The 17,901-nt window shown below is 37.4% G+C and overlaps 1 protein-coding gene across 1 annotated transcript; it reads right to left on the reverse strand.

The window, feature by feature from the left end:
* Positions 1-2,152: 2,152 nt before the first annotated feature.
* On the reverse strand, positions 2,153-10,089 carry LOC130170103 (microtubule-associated protein 4-like). The gene is made up of 4 exons (XM_056377250.1): positions 10,052-10,089; positions 7,168-7,227; positions 6,486-6,742; positions 2,153-2,335 (listed from the first exon to the last, which is right to left on the reverse strand). Exons 3-4 carry the CDS (start codon positions 6,618-6,620, stop codon positions 2,153-2,155), a joined length of 318 nt encoding a protein of 105 aa, XP_056233225.1. The 5' UTR covers positions 6,621-6,742; positions 7,168-7,227; positions 10,052-10,089.
* Positions 10,090-17,901: the final 7,812 nt, after the last annotated feature.

Genomic DNA, 17,901 nt, shown 5'->3' on the forward strand with positions numbered 1-17,901 from the left:
GCTTCTGAGTCGCTCCCTTCGGAAAGGAAGGGATGCCTCGTTAAACGTCTCCGAGGCCCGCTTGCTGGGACGAAAAATTTTGTCAAAAGTCCACAAATTGGGTATCTACGGACTCGGCTCGTCACGCTGAGTAACATATGTCAGCCCCAGCCTTCTGAGTCGCTCCCTTCCGACGATTCGACTGCCTCTGTGGTTGTTTGTGTAAAAAGCTCTGCAGCAGACGAAACCTTCCTGCATTATCTCTGTTTCTGTCTTAGTCTCCTTCTCCAGGATGAAAACGGCATGATGACGCAGGTAGCACCAGCAAAGGATGACTCACTAAACAGTTAGCGCTAATACGCTTAATGCGTGAGCACATGCACACACACACACGCACGCACGCGCACACACACACACACACGCACACACACACACAAACATACACACAAACACTCAGCAGTAGCCTGTAAACAGGCTCCTCTCTCTGTTTTCTCTTTCTAACAGCCCATTGTAAACATCCTAATTAATTTCAATAGCCCTAAAGTAGCTGCAAGGCTGCGGTTCATCAGGCCTCTTCAGGTTCCATAAAGACTAGTTTGAATCCTGGCAACTAAAGGGGACACTGCACATGTTTCCTCATGTTACAACAAGAAAAGGAAAATAACTCAGTGAAACCTACAGACGGTGAAACTGAAGGACAGAAATAAGCTACTGCATTTCATGAAGTCTGAAAGTTTTCAACTACAAATTCACACACACATTTTCACTGGTAAGTTCCTTCTATGTGCTTGTCCATGCGACCACTGATGTGTATCTACTACAGTAATGTCATCAGGCGCAGGGGATACATCTACAACTAGCACACAGGAAGTAAACAAATCCAGGAACAGCTACTTGGTTACGTGTAGCATGTGTATTATTTGTTTCTATCATGTACTTGCTAGTTCTTGTCTTTGCAATGTGGCAGCTTCATTTGTTATCGGTGTAGTTAATAATTGTAAAGGTTTGCAGTGGAGCACATAGACAGGTATGATTCGTCTGTTATAGAGTGACATCACTGGAAATATTCTTTAGTTGCACTAAAATCAATGTTCAGTGATAGAACATAGGAACACATGGCTGCCACATCAATTAATTTAATTATGTTCAATGATTAAATCTAAGAAAACACGGTCATCAGTCCCCACTGCGGTGTCCTTTGGAGAGTTTGGATGGATATAGAAGTGTAGTCGACGACGATGGCGAGATTTGGTTGAATGTGTTGAACAGTGTATTAAGCTCAGTGCATGTAAATGTTGAGGTGTTATGGAAATGAAAATGTAAATCAGAAGAAACCGTGGAGTTCAGATGGACTATTATGATATGAGACCTATGAATCTGTCACACAACATACAAAAGGCATTTTGCAAGTATAGAAGCAGAGGTCGAGCTAAGCTGTAAAAACAGAGGAGATTTAGTTTTTTACTTCTATGAACAATATTTCTGTATTTATCAGTTTTTTTCCCCCTTTTTATCCCAGGCTGAGAGAACGTCTTTGCGACCGCATGACGCTGCTGCTATAGTGTTTTCTGTTGGGTTGTTTTAACATTCATTTTTGTACTGACTGGAGCAGCTTGTAGAGCAGCTTTAAATGGACTCGTTAAATTTAAATTCATTTAAAAAAATGATCAAGACTTTGTGCCTGATTCCTTCCTTCATTAAATGAATGAAAGGAACTAACCAATGGCTAATGTTAGCAAATGTTAGCTAATGGTAGCCAACGTTTGCTAGACGTTGCTGTTTAACTGACATTACTAGCTTAGCTCAGTTATTTTAATTTTTTGAAATACAAAGAGTTCAAGATATTAATGTCGACAGTTTCACAGACATCTGTTTTATAAAGTCAGTCTAGGGGGAAATACTCAGACACACCATATCTGACTGTCGTATCCGTGAGTCCGTTTTGGCCAGCTCTCAGTTAGGTCAATGATTAATTAAAACAACTGACTCTGGCAAATGTTCAGCAACAGTTAAATTCAATTATATCCACAAGAAGGTTATTTATTTATTTATTTCATTTTAAATATTAGGTCATCATAAAAAAAAATCTCCCTTTCATTCTGCTTTGAAGAAAACAGTTTGATAATAATATTCATAATGAAAAGTAGTCAGCTGTATATATTTTCAGGTAGTGTTAACAGGGCACAGCAGAGGGTGTGGTGTGTCCTGGGTGGATGTAGAATGGGCTGTGTGGGTGGTTACTGCAGAGAGAAGGTGGGAGTGTGTGAGGTGTGAGGGTGTAGATGGTAGGGGGACTCACTCTGGCCTTGGCCGCAGGGGCACAGGGGTCTGATGTCTTGTTCGGGGTGGAGGAGACCTGGGAAGACAACCACCCCCTGGTCAATAGAACCTCCAACAAACCACATGCCACAACACAGCGGGGTGGAAGAGCAGGTGGAGCGGTGGGAATGAGGTGCCGACCAGGTGGAGCGAGGGCGGGGGGAAGGGCTGGACCGATCAGACGGGTGTATGGGCTACTACAGCTAATCATAAGGGAAGCATAGTATATGACTGCATGGAAAATAACTGCGTGGATCAAAAAGAAGCAAAGTGAACCAAGCTTTAGCCCAATGTGTGGGTGTATGAATAATTTTAAATAATCGACAGCAGTCGCACTAATTACATTTAATAGTTAACAATGTGTCAGTCAAATGGGGGAGGAGGAAGTGGATTAAACATACGTGTACACATGTCAGATACACTGCATGAGATGGATAATAACAGCCATTTAATTGGCAGTAAAATGGAGATGTAAGACAATTTCATCCTGACAATCAAATGTCAGCACAAAAAGAGTGTCAGCATAAATACACAACCAGGAAAAAACACATCAAATGTCACATTACTGTTGTTCAGACACACAACCACCAGTCCAATCCCTAAAACACTGAGGATGGAAAGGTTGTTAGATCAATAAGCTGCTGTTGAATGGAAAATATTAAAATACATAACAGACAAGTCAATAATAGTATCACTGGCATCTGAATGAGTCAGTGCCTCTTGCGATGATGCACGGTGGCGATGTGTTTGTGTGCGTTTAGTGGCTTCACTCTGATAGACTGATGGAAAGAGGACAAGCACGTCTCTGAAACGCGAAGTGAGGCGGCGCAGCAGGACCAGACCTGCAGCACATGAACATGAGAGGCTGAATAGTGACCAAACATTTTGTTTTTGTCAGTGTGACGCCGACAACCAGACACTCTGCAACACTTCCCCCCCCCCGGTGACTCTTCTTTTGGAGAGAAAGCGGCAGCTCCTTCTCCACACTGATCTAACTTTAATTGGCCATGTAATCATGTCTAAGTGACACAGGTTGAGGAAGCGAGGAGTCGCTGTGAATATGAAAAAGAGTATTGGAAAAAAGGAGCGAGCATGCCGTTTCATTGGATAAATAAGGGGGAGATGATGTCTCCCAGCCAGTGACTGCGGTATGTTAGCCTGTGCTACCAGTGTGACCAGGTAGAAGGGCTTTAAGGGAAAGTAAAGAAGATGAAAGTGCACTTTGAGATCTGCACCTCCAACGAACCTTTACATCAACACAGAAAAGCAGAGATTGAAATGGAGCAGTTCCAGACTAACAGACAGAAATATCTAATGCTAAAGAAAACAAATTAAATTTGAAGATCTGAAGAGGCAACCGTGAAAACATGCAAACACATGGAAAGATAAAGGAAGGAATTAATTAAAAGGAATTAAAGAAAAAGATGAAAATAGTGGCTGGAAGAATAAATTAAGTGCCAGTTTCATGTCTGACTGCTATGTAGCAAATAGAAGCCAAATATTAAGCTACTTCTTCAAATGACCTCAACCTTGATCTGCTATGAAGTTACACATTTATGCATTGGTAATGATAATGCAGTAAACTCAGAGAGGACGACAGACAACACAGCAGAGATGGAAAGAGGACGAACCGGACAGACACATTAAATCACACGGCACAGCTGCAGGAGGAGAGGCGACGTTTGTGATTCAAAGCGTCAGCGCAAAAGACAGACGGCCACAAACACTGACGGCACAACTAGGCGTCTGAGCAATGAACACACTTTCATCACAACGGAAAAGGATAGCTGACATGCACAGAAACTGTTTTTCATTGTGGCTGCACCTTTTAGGATGGTGGGGGGGGTGCGGGGAAACAAATGGCAGCATTAGGCGTGGTCAACAATGATAACGCTGGATGTTGAACCGAATCAACAGACAAATGACAGATAAAAAGTGGACGGAATAAGGAAACCTAATGCATAAATAGAGACACGTATAGCTGCCCTCTCTTCGGTTAGGTGAGGTTGTATAAGAAATCACTGTCCGCGGTGCTGAGCTCAGTCATATATGAGTTTTTATGGTGTGGGCATTTCATTTGTCAAATAAAGAGCAGAGGATGTGTGTTAACCGCTTGAATGTTGGCATGCTGGTATTATATTCCCTCTCCTACTCATCACTCATTACAAATGCTAATTTGAGCATTGTTGTTTACAGAGTATTAATCAAACAATCAATCAATCAGACCTAATTTGTATAGCACTTTTCATAGAAATAATCTAACACAAAGTGCTTTACAGAAAATAAAAATAAAAATCCCGCCCACCATCATCCCCATCCACGCACAGAGCAATAAATGACTATGTTATAAATAAAAAAAAACAATAAAAGTAAAACAATAATGACAGGAACTGAGGAAATGCTATTGTGATTCTAATAAATCTGCAATGAGGAAACACCAAAGACGGGAAAACAAAGATGAAGAACAATGATGTATTGAAGTGAGTAAAACCGCAAATGAAAGGTGGGGAATTTAAAAGGAAAACAATCCACAAATTTGGAATAAAATAAAAGGACACATCAGGAAAACGGCCTAAAATGTGTGAATAAATAGACAAAAATAAATGAATAAAATTAAAAGACTTCAGTCTTCTGTTCTTCTTCTTCTGTTACTATCAGTTAAGAACCATTTCCAAACTCAAGCCAAATTGTGCCTTTCCATAATATAGAAAAAAGTCATTCAATTAAGGACATCCCCCAGCTCGTCTGCAGGCGATCCAAAATGCAGCTTCACAGATGTTGACTGGTCCGAAAAAGTGAGAGCACCCCCCCAAGCCTCCCTTCATTGGCTTCCTGTCCATTGTAGAATTCAATTTAAGACCTTGCTGATTGCTTTCAAGGCTCTAAATGGTCAGGCCCCATTTTATATCACAGACCTTATTCCCTGCAGTCAGCTCCCTCCATCGCTGCTTTTAAATCTAAGCTAAAGACACATTTTTATACGCTGGCCTGTTTGGCCCTTTAATCTTTTAATCTGTTGTCATGTCTATAATTCATTGGTATTTGTCCCTTGTTGTCATTGGTATGTTTCTGCCTGTGTTCTCTTTGTGTCCTGTCGTACAGCACTTCAGTCAGCTTGAGATGTGCTGTAGAAATGAGCAAAGTGCCTGTTTGTCTTTAAATGTACATTTAAGTCAAGTCAAGTCAGAGATTGTGACGTTAATTCTGGCCCATGGCTCCACTTCTAAGCTGTGATTGGACAGTTAATTGTTTTTCATATTGGAATCAACAGTGCTTTGCGTTCAGTGTTGGTAGGCCTACGCTGCTCTCTGCTGGACATCACTGAAATACAATACATCCCTTCACTTAGATTTTTTCTTTATTATTATTTTTTTGGCCATTTATGCTTTTATGAGATAGAACCTGTAGAGAGAGACAGGAAATACAAACGGTCCGTCGAGCCACGACTCAAACCGGGGACTCCATGTGGTACGGGACCTAACCATTCGGCTGCAAAGTCGCCGTAAAAAACAATTTGTTAAGTTATTAAAGACAAGAAACTAAACTGTAGTTTTAACATGTGTTTTTCATGCAACTGTGACACAGTAATTGCATTCATAAAATAGAAATACATACAACTATTTGTGCTCCTCACTTTTTTTCTTTTTTTGTTTTAATGGAGGGATTTGAAACCTTCCTCAGTGAGCCCACTGAGACGTGGTCGTCATTCAGGACCTCTTTCTGTCGCCTCTACCGCTCTCTGTGATCACTCATTTATATGTTATTATGCAGCAGCTGTTGTCATTAACCTGTGGTTGATTATTATGGTGATTATTTTGTCCGATGTCATTATCGTGAAGTAGATGATTGATGAACTTCTCAGTGCAGATGCACAAGAATCAAAAACTGCCTGTGATCCTTTTTTCTTAGCAAACTAGAGAGCTGATATTCCTTAAAGAAATTGTTATCTCTGTTAAACAGTGTTAACATTTTAACATTTATTCTGACAGTCTGGTCCAAGTGTAGAGGAAGTACACCGAGTAAAACATGTAATGATGACGTACAGCACATAGCAAGTATTTGGATTGCAAACTAAGTGGTGCCAAATCATTGCTGATACAATGCTGCAACAACTGAGGAATATTAGCAGGTGCGTGGCCGTTCTGCACGAATCACAGAGCTCCCTTGTATTGTCTGGTTTGTCCTACCTTTCCTCCGCCAGGCTGGTACTTGATGTTGTCGATGGATCCGATCTTGGAGCGGACGTTCTTCAGGTCCGGTGTTGGGGCGTTGATAGGCCGGGGGGTTCGATGAGCACGGGGCACTGCCGGCTTCTTCTCCATCGGGGTCTGCTTGGGCACGGGGGGTTTGGTGATGACCCGGCGGCGGTGGCTGGTGCTGGTGTCACCGTTAGTGGAGGCAGCCGGAGTGCCAGGAGTGGTGGTGGAGGCCGGGCGAGGACGAGCTGCAGAGAAAGGAAGCCGAACTTGTCACAACTTCTAATTCTCTTGGAAAGTGATTATTAGCAAAGATGAGATGTCTCGGTTCAAAGGGGTAAAAAGTGACCGTACAATTGCATCATCAACAAGCCACATATTATATCTAGTAAAGAGGAAAGAAGGGGACTTTGTGATCTTCGTACTCATCACTGAGGTAAACTTATTGCTCAGTACATCATGTCTAAATATAATGTGCTTCTACTGTGTAAATGGGCAGTAAAAAATTACAGCATATTTATTGTCCCCTTGGAGGTGCCTTAAGCAGCTTTTACAACCTTGTCCATAACTTTTATTTCATTTTGGTGACATTTGTAGGATCCCATGAGAACAATCCTGAGATAATGATAATACTTCTCTTAAATGCCAGCACAAATGTGTCTTTGTTTGTTACCTGCAGTCTTGGGTTTCTTGGCCTCTCCCGTCTTGCTCTCAGCCTTGTCGTTCTTGTTAGCTGTGTAGTACAGACAGCACACAAGCTCAACAACGCTAATATGAAACACCGGTAGCCTTATAGCCAAATACTTTATCACTTCTGCCACACTGTTGTTTAACTAAGAATCAGCATGCAGGTAGTTCTGGACAAATACCGGCTGTAGAATCTGTGTTGCAGACTGAGAAACAGTGCTAGCATGCTTTGTTGCCATATGTTCAAATGAGTTGTATTCTATTTAGGAAAAATCTGTGTAATGCCAGATTTTCTTTTTTAGATCAGATTTACAGTGTGCAGCATCTGTTTCACTGCTCTGGCTTTGCTTTTGTAAACGTTGCTCATAATTTGACAGAGCATGTTAAAATCAACGAATTTAAAAACAGTGTATACGTTTTTTTAAAATCACAATGCTCCTTTTCCTCTCACCTGGGAACAGACAGACAAAGCAATAACTGTAGTTACACTTCATGGGCAAACAGTGTTGTTAGCATATAGGCTACGGGTATGTTTACTTGCTGTTTGATGCATGTAATTAGCTCCCTCTCTCTCTCTCTCTCTCTCTCTCTCTCTCTCACTAGCATTGCACTTTTCCCCCAGTCAATCTTTATTTGCTCACTTGCAAACTAAGCTGCTAAAGTAGATTTTAGCATGAAAGCTAATGGTTGCTGTTCAGTCTGTGGCTCTTGTGTAACATAATGCTGCCTGACCCTGTGTGACTGTCTGCTCTGCCTGTGACAGAACGCTGACATTACTGCTTAATAAAATATAGACGGGCACAGCACAGTATTTTGGTAAATGTATGCAAAACTAAAGGGGCACAATTATGAAACGAAAAATAGAAAAGACAAATACTTCCCTTTCGATTTCACAGGACAAGTGATTTAAAAAAGCGTGTATGTATGTATGTATACTGCAGCAGACAAAAAAAAAATCTAATTTATTTTCAGATGGACTTTAAAGCTCCACTGATCAGTCATTTTTATATGAATAATAACTCAAGTTTTTGTGGCATTTTAGCCTCTTTTATTTCCTGGTTTTGGTTTTACAGCACATTAACTGTTTCTGACTGATCTCATCGACCCTGTTCCCAGCAGCTGTAGTTCGCTGTTTGTAGCAAAAAGCTAAGGACAAGGCTCCAGATGAATGCTATCATCTGTGTCTGCTGGATGTGATAAGAGAATTGTTTGATAATAACTTGTTAGTTATGGCAACTTTATAATAACACAATAATAATAATATTATAGCTTTATACTTTTCTAAACCCACTTTACACAGTGCGTTACACAAAGCATCAGAATAAAACATGCAGGTAATATAAGGCAACAGAGTCAAAACAAGCAAATCACAAATACAATTAAAGTGTCTAAGTATTATGGTGCAAATAAACCAAAGGCAGCATCACCAGCGAGATCAATAAAACCATAAAAACAAAGAGGTGAGTCATCTGGACAATAAAAAAACAAGACTAAGTCTAAGCCTAGTATATGTCTGGACCGCCTCTGGTCAAAATTCTGATTTTATAACTGTGACGTCGTTTTGACAAAATCACCAAACACACAATTAAAGTCAGAGACTGAGCTGTGATTTCAGCTGTTTTTACTGTAACATGATCACTCAGAGAGAGAGAGACTGTCTTTATTTTTCACAGCCTCCGTCTGGGATCCACAATACTGTAGTCTTTATTTACTTCAACTCCAGAAAGTCACAGACTTTTATTAGAGGCAGGTCTTTATGTCTGACTCCCTCTGTTTGATATGTAGAGTCGGTAATAGTCGTTAGTACGAAGCCTCGTTACCGAAGACTTCTCTCTTTCCTGCTCCCTCTGCTCTGTGCGTCTTATATTTAGTTATCCCTCTGCCTCCTTTAGTAATAATGATATATGGAATGAAAGTAGTTTATTTGCTGTAATGGATGCGAGGCTCAGTGTATTGAAGTGCTCCTCCTCCTCCCTGCTGTTCCCGAGCAGCTGGGAAACCAGAGCAGTCCAGCCAAAAAAAATCATAAAACAATGTGATTATATGTTATGGCTGTGGGATTATCAGGTTGTTATTGTCCAGTTATTGTGCCCACATGTGCCTCAGCTGTGAATCAGCGTTTCATCATATAATTTTTCAAATAAAAGTTGTAGAAAGGATTTGCTACGTGTTCCCGATCGCTCGGCTGTACAGGAGATTCTTGGGCTTCCGGTGAGGTGAAGAATGTGTCACTTGCCGTCTGAGCAACATTGAGTCACTTCACTGTTTACGGAGGTGTGACAGGATGTCCATCATGTTGATGAAGTGGTGTTCGTAATGCTGCCATCATGTGGCGAGTTCATCATGAAATTTGACTGAACAGCCATCGGGTCAACAGTCACAAAAATAACGGAGTTCACTCGTGCTAAACTAAAATGAAATATGCACCTTGCGGTAGATAAAATGCTTCACTGTGAACTGGGTGAATGAATCATATTCTCTGAGGGTGCTGAGCTGAATGTACAAAAAGCAGAATATCTGTTTGACTGTTTGAACAGGGCTCAGACTGAGTCACAGCTCCGTCACTTAGAGAGGTGAGATCCTGTTGCTGATGTGATAAAAATACCAGTCTGGTGCCTTCGAAAGTCAGCACTCCAATCCAATAAAGTATAACATATGGCAGCGATTCAGTCAGTTAGCCTGTTGCCTGGAGCGGCGCCAGGCAACACTGTGACTCATTGTTCCAGCCGCTGTAGAGAGTTCAGGTCCTGTTGTAGATGTCACGGCGCACTGGCGGCAACTATGATCCGGCCAAAGCAGAGCGGAAATACCACCTCTGTCACTGTGTGTGTGTGTGTGTGTGTGTGTTGTATGTGTGTGTAAATACGTACCTGCAGTTTTGCTTGCAGCAGTTGCAGAGGAGCCGTTCTTACTGCAGCTGGACGTGGTGTGGGCGTGGCCTTTGGAACCGATGGGCGTTTCTCACCATTTTCTGGAGTCTGGAAATCAGACGAGAGTAGAGATAAGCTGTGGGTGACAGTCTATAAGACTATTTATGTTAATGTCTGTATGTACTGCTACTGCTGTTACTGCTGTTACTGCTGTGTAAAGACTGCGTTATCAAACACCGTTCATGCGACAGAGACTGGAAACAAAGATGGTGAAGACAGAGGTGTGAAGAGTCGCCTGATTTCATCCTGTTAGACCTTTGTGTTAAATTGTGTCATGATAAGTGTATTAATTCATGAGTTATGGCCCAAAATGTGTTTTGTGAGGTCACGGTGACCTTGACCTTTGACCTTCAACCACCAAAATGTGCATGTGTGTCAGATTTGAAGAGGACAGGGAGAAGGGACAGAGACGGAAATGGGACAGACAGACAGATGTCTTCAAAAAAACAAGAGCGGGAGAAGGAATGATGATTTTAATGTTGTCAGACTGAAAAAACAAACCGGACCATGAGGAGCTTTTAAAACCAAACAAGGCAAGTGCTTCATGTTTATCTTCATTTATCTTTTGGATCAAAAGTAAGTGGTAACACAAGTGTTTCCTCAATAAAAGGTCTGTTCGTCTGCAAATTTAATTATCATACACTACACTCCTACATTTATATATTTATGACATGTTTACATTTTTATATATTAATTTAAATGTGTGTGATATGTTCCATAGAGGCAAAACTATTGTTCAATAACAAAATAAACATTAAATTCAGCTTCAGACAAATTAACAAATATTAGATTCAGGTCAGTGATTATCTCAGCAGCAGACATGAACTTAATATACACACACATATACAGTATATACATATATACTGTATATATTATACTATACTATGTTATGTTATGATATATTATATTTTATGGATTATACTGACCTTGGTGGAGCCAGCAGGTGTTGGTGGTCGCTTGGCAGCGGTGGGTGTGGTCTCCTTGGGTAGAGGGCTTTTTTTATTGGTCGAGGCTGTAGAGGGGGAGGGCTGTTTGGCCGAGGTGGCCTCACCATTGGTGGTAGAGAGATGACGGACGTGGTTTTGGTGGAGGTTGGTTTGTCTGGACCAAGGTCAGCCTGGTGATTATGGCGTTAAAAGATAATAACAGTAAAAGAAAGTGAAGAGAAAAGAAAAAGCAAGATGAAATCATTGAATGAATCAACAATTTAAAGATCTCATAGTTGTGACAGTTTCCTGACCCGAAAGCAGACACAACAAGAGTTAGGGGTGAAAAAGGGTTTATGAAAACAACGGCAAGAGAAGGAAGGCTGGTGGCAGGTGTGGGCTGACGACTGGAAGAGACGACTGGTGCCATGGCTGGAATGGAGGCCGAAGGATCTTCTGGTGAGGTGGTTTGACAAGCAGAGGCTGCTGGAGAGTGCTCAAGACAGGAGAGAACAAATTAGCAAAAATATTCAAAACAAACTACAACTGAGCACTGTGAGATCTTCCCAGGAGTTAATGTGGCCAATAGCAGACTACTGTAATGTAGACTGAACAATCTGGTGAGTGGTGGATAGTCAGCCGACGTATTTGTACTGAAGGCTTGATGAAATGATGAGTCACAGGTGTGAAGTTAAGCCAGGAGAGGGAAGCCACGCCCACACACATATTCAGAGAGACATGACAGGGGAGGGGGAAAAACAAAGATGAGCGAAAACCATCTAGAGATATACCAAGGCCTTTACAATAGTAAGGCAAAGAATTTAAAAACTGTAGTAGTATAGTAAGAAAAAAAATGTTATAGTATAATAAGGCAAAGAATTTCATAGTATAGCAAGGCATGAAAAGCCTGTTACATCCACTGATATTTGGGGTTGTTTTGTTCTCCAAGTGTGTTGCAGGTCTGTCATGCCCTCCCCTTTTTCCCTCATTGGAGTCCTGAACCATCTCAGCTGGAGTCTGTGCCAGACAACTGTCAGCTGTTCGCCACTTCCTCATCACTGGACATGTATATCAGCCTCTAAAAACTGGTGTTTTGGCCCTTTTTTGGCCACCAAGCTGCCTATTCATCTGTTGTGTTGTTGCTGTCTGTTATTTTAGTCTTGGAAACCCTAAAGTTTTTTTTTGTTTGTTTCCCTTAATCTAATTTTAGTTGTTTGTTGCATTTTCTTACTTGTGTTATTCTGATATTAAACACACCAACTCCTGTGTCATTTGCCATGTGTCTAAGCCACTTTATTTTTTCTTTTCTTTGTTGTTGTGGTTAGTTAGAATCACCTTGGCAACTTTATGTTACTCTGCATTTTCCCCTGGACATTTTTCTTAAGAGGGTTGTAAAAAGTCATAAAAATATCATAGTATAGTAAGGCATAAAAAAATCATAGTATAGTGAGACATAAAAAGTAGAAAAAAACATTATAGTATAGTGAGACCAAAAAAAGTCATAAAAACGTCATAGTGTAGTAAGGCATAAAAAGTCATAAAATCGTCATAATACAGTAAGGCATAAAAAGTCATAAAAAGTCATAAAAAGTCATAATATAGTAAGGCACAAAAAGTCATAAAAACGTCATAGTGTAGTAAGGCATAAAAAGTCATAAAAACGTCATAGTGTAGTAAGGCATAAAAAGTCATAAACACGTCATAGTATAGTAAGGCGTAAAAAGTCATGAAAACGTCATAGTGTAGTAAGGCGTAAAAAGTCATAAAAACGTCATAGTGTAGTAAGGCGTAAAAAGTCATAAAAATGTCATAGTATAGTAAGGCATGAAGTGTCATAAAAACGTCATAATATAATAAGGTACAAAAAGTCATAAAAATGTCATAGTAAAGTAAGGCCTAAAAGTCATAAAAACGTCATAGTGTAGTAAGGCACAAAAAGTCATAAAAACGTCATTGTGTAGTAAGGCATAAAAAGTCATAAAAACGTCATAATACAGTAAGGCATAAAAAGTCATAAAAAGTCATAATATAGTAAGGCATAAAAAGTCATAAAAACGTCATAGTATAGTAAGGCGTAAAAAGTCATGAAATCGTCATAGTATAGTAACGCGTAAAAAGTCATAAAAACGTCATAGTATAGTAAGGCGTAAAAAGTCATGAAAAGTCATAGTATAGTAAGTCGTAAAAAGTCATGAAAACGTCATAGTATAGTTAGGCGTAAAAAGTCATAAAAATGTCATAGTATAGTAAGGCGTAAAAAGTCATAAAAATGTCAAGTGTAGTAAGGCGTAAAAAGTCATAAAAACGACAGTATAGTAAGGCATAAAAAGTCATAAAAACGTCATAGTGTAGTAAGGCATAAAAAGTCATAAAAAGTCATAAAAAGTCATAATATAGTAAGGCATAAAAACTCAAAAAACGTCATAGTGTAGTAAGGCACAAAAAGTCATAAAAACGTCATAGTGTAGTAAGGCATAAAAAGTCATAAAAACGTCATAGTGTAGTAAGGCATAAAAAGTCATAAAAACGTCATAGTATAGTAAGGCGAAAAAAGTCATGAAAACGTCATAGTGTAGTAAGGCGTAAAAAGTCATAAAAACGTCATAGTGTAGTAAGGCGTAAAAAGTCATAAAAATGTCATAGTATAGTAAGGCATGAAGTGTCATAAAAAACGTCATAGTATAATAAGGTACAAAAAGTCATAAAAATGTCATAGTAAAGTAAGGCCTAAAAGTCATAAAAAACGTCATAGTGTAGTAAGGCACAAAAAGTCATAAAAACGTCATTGTGTAGTAAGGCATAAAAAGTCATAAAAAGTCATAATACAGTAAGGCATAAAAACTCATAAAAACTCATAATATAGTAAGGCATAAAAAGTCATAAAAACGTCATAGTATAGTAAGGCGTAAAAAGTCATGAAATCGTCATAGTATAGTAAGGCGTAAAAAGTCATGAAAACGTCATAGTATAGTAAGGCGTAAAAAGTCATGAAAACGTCATAGTATAGTAAGGCGTAAAAAGTCATGAAATCGTCATAGTATAGTAAGGCGTAAAAAGTCATAAAAATGTCATAGTATAGTAAGGCATAAAAAGTCATAAAAATGTCATAGTATAGTAAGGCATAAAAATTCATAAAAACTACATAGTATAGTAAGGCGTAAAAAGTCATAAAAACATCATAGTATAGTAAGGCATAAAAAGTCATAAAAACGTCATAGTATAGTAAGGCATAAAAAGTCATAAAAACGTCATAATATAATAAGGTACAAAAAGTCATAAAAATGTCATAGTATAGTAAGGCACAAAAAGTCATAAAAAACTTCATAGTATAGTAAGGCGTAAAAAGTCATAAAAATGTCATAGTATAGTAAGGCACAAAAAGTCATAAAAAACGTCATAGTGTAGTAAGGCGTAAAAAGTCATAAAAACGTCATAGTATAGTAAGGCATAAAAAGTCATAAAAACATCATAGTATAGTAAGGCATAAAAAGTCATAAAAACGTCATAGTATAGTAAGGCATAAAAAGTCATAAAAACGTCATAATATAATAAGGTACAAAAAGTCATAAAAATGTCATAGTAGTAAGTAAGGCACAAAAAGTCATAAAAACGTCATAGTATAGTAAGGCGTAAAAAGTCATAAAAATGTCATAGTATAGTAAGGCACAAAAAGTCATAAAAACGTCATAGTGTAGTAAGGCGTAAAAAGTCATAAAAACGTCATAGTGTAGTAAGGCATAAAAAGTCATAAAAAAGTCATATATAGTAAGGCATAAAAAGTCATAAAAAAGTCATAATATAGTAAGGCACAAAAAGTCATAAAAACGTCATAGTATAATAAGGCATGAAGTGTCATAAAAACGTCATAATATAATAAGTCACAAAAAGTCATAAAAATGTCATAGTAAAGTAAGGCACAAAAAGTCATAAAAACATCATAGTATTGTATGGCGTAAAAAGTCATAAAAGCGTCATAGTGTAGTAAGGCACAAAAAGTCATAAAAATGTCATAGTAAAGTAAGGCCTAAAAGTCATAAAAACGTCATAGTGTAGTAAGGCATAAAAAGTCATAAAAACGTCATAGTGTAGTAAGGCATAAAATGTCATAAAAACGTCATAATACAGTAAGGCGTAAAAAGTCATAAAAACGTCATAGTATAGTAAGGCACAAAAAGTCATAAAAACGTCATAGTATAGTAAGGCGTAAAAAGTCATAAAAATGTCATAGTATAGTAAGGCACAAAAAGTCATAAAAACGTCATAGTGTAGTAAGGCGTAAAAAGTCATAAAAACGTCATAGTGTAGTAAGGCATAAAAAGTCATAAAAAAGTCATAATATAGTAAGGCATAAAAAGTCATAAAAAAGTCATAATATATAAGGCACAAAAAGTCATAAAAACGTCATAGTATAATAAGGCATGAAGTGTCATAAAAACGTCATAATATAATAAGTCACAAAAAGTCATAAAAATGTCATAGTAAAGTAAGGCACAAAAAGTCATAAAAACATCATAGTATTGTATGGCGTAAAAAGTCATAAAAGCGTCATAGTGTAGTAAGGCACAAAAAGTCATAAAAATGTCATAGTAAAGTAAGGCGTAGAAAGTCATAAAAACGTCATAGTGTAGTAAGGCGTAAAAAGTCATAAAAATGTCATAGTATAGTAAGGCATAAAAAGTCATAAAAACGTCATAGTGTAGTAAGGCGTAAAAAGTCATAAAAACGTCATAGTGTAGTAAGGCGTAAAAAGTCATAAAAACATCATAGTATAGTAAGGCATAAAAAGTCATAAAAACGTCATAGTGTAGTAAGGCGTAAAAAGTCATAAAAACGTCATAGTGTAGTAAGGCGTAAAAAGTCATAAAAACATCATAGTGTAGTAAGGCATAAAAAGTCATAAAAAAGTCATAATATAGTAAGGCATAAAAAGTCATAAAAAAGTCATAGTATAGTAAGGCATAAAAAGTCATAAAAACGTCATAGTGTAGTAAGGCATGAAGTGTCATAAAAACGTCATAGTATAATAAGGTACAAAAAGTCATAAAAATGTCATAGTAAAGTAAGGCCTAAAAGTCATAAAAACGTCATAGTGTAGTAAGGCACAAAAAGTCATAAAAACGTCATTGTGTAGTAAGGCATAAAAAGTCATAAAAACGTCATAATACAGTAAGGCATAAAAACTCATAAAAACTCATAATATAGTAAGGCATAAAAAGTCATAAAAACGTCATAGTATAGTAAGGCGTAAAAAGTCATGAAATCGTCATAGTATAGTAAGGCGTAAAAAGTCATGAAAACGTCATAGTATAGTAAGGCGTAAAAAGTCATGAAAACGTCATAGTATAGTAAGGCGTAAAAAGTCATGAAATCGTCATAGTATAGTAAGGCGTAAAAAGTCATAAAAATGTCATAGTAATAGTAAGGCATAAAAAGTCATAAAAATGTCATAGTATAGTAAGGCATAAAAATTCATAAAAACTACATAGTATAGTAAGGCGTAAAAAGTCAAAAAACATCATAGTATAGTAAGGCATAAAAAGTCATAAAAACGTCATAGTATAGTAAGGCATAAAAAGTCATAAAAACGTCATAATATAATAAGGTACAAAAAGTCATAAAAATGTCATAGTATAGTAAGGCACAAAAAGTCATAAAAACGTCATAGTATAGTAAGGCGTAAAAAGTCATAAAAATGTCATAGTATAGTAAGGCACAAAAAGTCATAAAAACGTCATAGTGTAGTAAGGCGTAAAAAGTCATAAAAACGTCATAGTATAGTAAGGCATAAAAAGTCATAAAAACATCATAGTATAGTAAGGCATAAAAAGTCATAAAAACGTCATAGTATAGTAAGGCATAAAAAGTCATAAAAACGTCATAATATAATAAGGTACAAAAAGTCATAAAAATGTCATAGTATAGTAAGGCACAAAAAGTCATAAAAACGTCATAGTATAGTAAGGCGTAAAAAGTCATAAAAATGTCATAGTATAGTAAGGCACAAAAAGTCATAAAAACGTCATAGTGTAGTAAGGCGTAAAAAGTCATAAAAATGTCATAGTGTAGTAAGGCATAAAAAGTCATAAAAAAGTCATAATATAGTAAGGCATAAAAAGTCATAAAAAAGTCATAATATAGTAAGGCACAAAAAGTCATAAAAACGTCATAGTATAATAAGGCATGAAGTGTCATAAAAACGTCATAATATAATAAGTCACAAAAAGTCATAAAAATGTCATAGTAAAGTAAGGCACAAAAAGTCATAAAAACATCATAGTATTGTATGGCGTAAAAAGTCATAAAAGCGTCATAGTGTAGTAAGGCACAAAAAGTCATAAAAATGTCATAGTAAAGTAAGGCCTAAAAGTCATAAAAACGTCATAGTGTAGTAAGGCATAAAAAGTCATAAAAACGTCATAGTGTAGTAAGGCATAAAATGTCATAAAAACGTCATAATACAGTAAGGCGTAAAAAGTCATAAAAACGTCATAGTATAGTAAGGCACAAAAAGTCATAAAAACGTCATAGTATAGTAAGGCGTAAAAAGTCATAAAAATGTCATAGTAATAGTAAGGCACAAAAAGTCATAAAAACGTCATAGTGTAGTAAGGCGTAAAAAGTCATAAAAACGTCATAGTGTAGTAAGGCATAAAAAGTCATAAAAAAGTCATAATATAGTAAGGAAAGATAAAAAGTCATAAAAAAATCATAATATAGTAAGGCACAAAAAGTCATAAAAACGTCATAGTATAATAAGGCATGAAGTGTCATAAAAACGTCATAATATAATAAGTCACAAAAAGTCATAAAAATGTCATAGTAAAGTAAGGCACAAAAAGTCATAAAAACATCATAGTATTGTAT

This window comes from Seriola aureovittata, chromosome 1 (genome assembly GCF_021018895.1).
Source record: "Seriola aureovittata isolate HTS-2021-v1 ecotype China chromosome 1, ASM2101889v1, whole genome shotgun sequence".
Taxonomy (NCBI): Eukaryota; Metazoa; Chordata; class Actinopteri; order Carangiformes; family Carangidae; genus Seriola; species Seriola aureovittata.

Coding starts and splice junctions, on each gene's coding strand:
- LOC130170103 (XM_056377250.1), bottom strand. CDS start 6,620: ATGGAGAAGAAGCCGGCAGTGCCCCGTGCTCATCGAACCCCCCGGCCT. Junction 2,336..6,485: donor ACCAGCCTGGCGGAGGAAAG/GTAGGACAAACC, acceptor TTGTCTTCCCAG/GTCTCCTCCACCCCGAACAA.